Consider the following 1,585-nt stretch of genomic DNA (forward strand, 5'->3'; position numbering starts at 1 on the left):
GGTCTTTTCCTGTTTCATATGTTAGGCTATGCCCTCTCTATTTTTGGTAATTCCACGCCAGTGGAAACCCAAACAAAACACGCATTAAGAGGCTCTAATGCCTGTGTGTCAATCTCGCGGACTATGTAACCCCTACTTGCGACCCGCATAATGACGTGAAGAAATATTTTTAAAAATTGGTCAAGAAATTATTTAATATGAAGGCAATAGGCAGTGATAGAGGCATCGCCCTAAAGAATGTAGCCTCATGGGCAGTGTAGTCCGTGCTGCAGGAAGAATGGACTGCCATACCCGTTATGTGTCTGTGAGCAAGGGAGGGAGAAAAAGGAGAGTGGAAAAGTACGAGTTGTCCCTGAGCAGAAACTGGAGATGGAAGCATGTAAATATAGTATAGCTAGATTTCAGGCTACGAGCCGGACACGGAACCCGACATATTAGCCAGAGTTCCCTTTACTATGGTTCGGAGCCGGGGACCTGTTTTATATACACATGAAATAGTTTTCTATACGAGATCGCTGCAAAAACTGCAGCCTTACCTAATGTCCACCCTACTGTTACTCATTTTATATTAAGATTCTAAAATGTAGTTGGTATTGGTATGGCGAGTAGCCTTCAGTAATAAATCACACAGCAAGAGTACATTCATGTAGTTGTAAAAACCATAATAATATATTAAGTAATCCAAAGTATTCAAAAATATGTTACTCTCATTGAGTAACGTAATGGAATATGTTACAAAAATACATTTTGGGGCATGTACTCTGTAATCTGTAGTGGAATACATTTTAGAAGTAACCTTCCCAATGCTGATTATAAAAACAGGAAAAAAAACACACATAACAGACATAATTGATATATGATGCAAACAATTAAGAGAATGTATACACTCATTATTCATTCACTGGTAGATACAAAAAGATCAAGTGCTGAGGAAATATGATATGTCACTGTTCGAGGCATTTCCTGTCTGTGATTGAGATTTTCAAAAAGAAAATCCATATTCTCCTGTTTCTTTCATGTTTCACTATTGACAATTGCTATGAAAAGCGTATATGCTTATATAAAAATAATCTTTTTTCCGTCCATCTCTTCTGTGGAAATCTGTTGCAGTTTCTTCTACTTGGTCCCAACCTGAAACACAAGGCAGGCACCCTCCAGCCAGACATGGTCACATCATTGTAGCGGTGGATTCAAAGATCTACATTCATGGGGGCATGGCTGGAGACAAATTCCACAACGATATGTATTCTCTTGATTCAAGTAAGACTGTCCACATCTGTGATTCACAAAGGAAGTGTTGTATTTCAACACACATGCATCATACATGTTCAGAGTATCACTGCATTGCACTGGGATGATATAAAAATATCTGTTAAATTATCTTTAAAGGAAGCATGAAGTGGGAGAAAGTGCAGGCCAAAGGAGATATTCCACCAGGAGTAGCTGCCCACTCAGCTGTTGTGCTGGGCAAAAATATCTACATCTTTGGAGGGATGACAGCAGATGGAGCAAGCAACTCCATGTACAGATTTAACACTGGTACACTGTCTTTAAGCCATTCATAGTTTGTTTGTTTTTTTACCCT

The 1,585-nt window shown here is 38.9% G+C and overlaps 2 protein-coding genes across 2 annotated transcripts in view; one reads left to right on the forward strand and one right to left on the reverse strand.

Moving 5' to 3' along the window:
• rabepk (Rab9 effector protein with kelch motifs) overlaps positions 1–1,565 on the forward strand; it is a 4,715-nt gene extending 3,150 nt beyond the window's left edge. The window contains exons 6-7 of the mRNA XM_005720458.2: positions 1,111–1,260; positions 1,390–1,565. Of these exons, the coding sequence (XP_005720515.1) occupies positions 1,111–1,260; positions 1,390–1,565 (326 nt within the window). The remainder of the gene's footprint in view (positions 1–1,110; positions 1,261–1,389) is intronic.
• A 13-nt stretch (positions 1,566–1,578) lies between these two features.
• Positions 1,579–1,585, reverse strand: part of hspa5 (heat shock protein 5) — a 12,489-nt gene continuing 12,482 nt past the window's right edge. The window contains exon 5 of the mRNA XM_005720539.1: positions 1,579–1,583. Coding sequence (XP_005720596.1) covers positions 1,579–1,583 — 5 coding nt within the window. The remainder of the gene's footprint in view (positions 1,584–1,585) is intronic.

The sequence above is a fragment of the Pundamilia nyererei genome, unplaced genomic scaffold (genome assembly GCF_000239375.1).
Source record: "Pundamilia nyererei isolate P.nyererei 1_Seehausen unplaced genomic scaffold, PunNye1.0 scaffold00002, whole genome shotgun sequence".
In the NCBI taxonomy this organism is placed as follows: Eukaryota; Metazoa; Chordata; class Actinopteri; order Cichliformes; family Cichlidae; genus Pundamilia; species Pundamilia nyererei.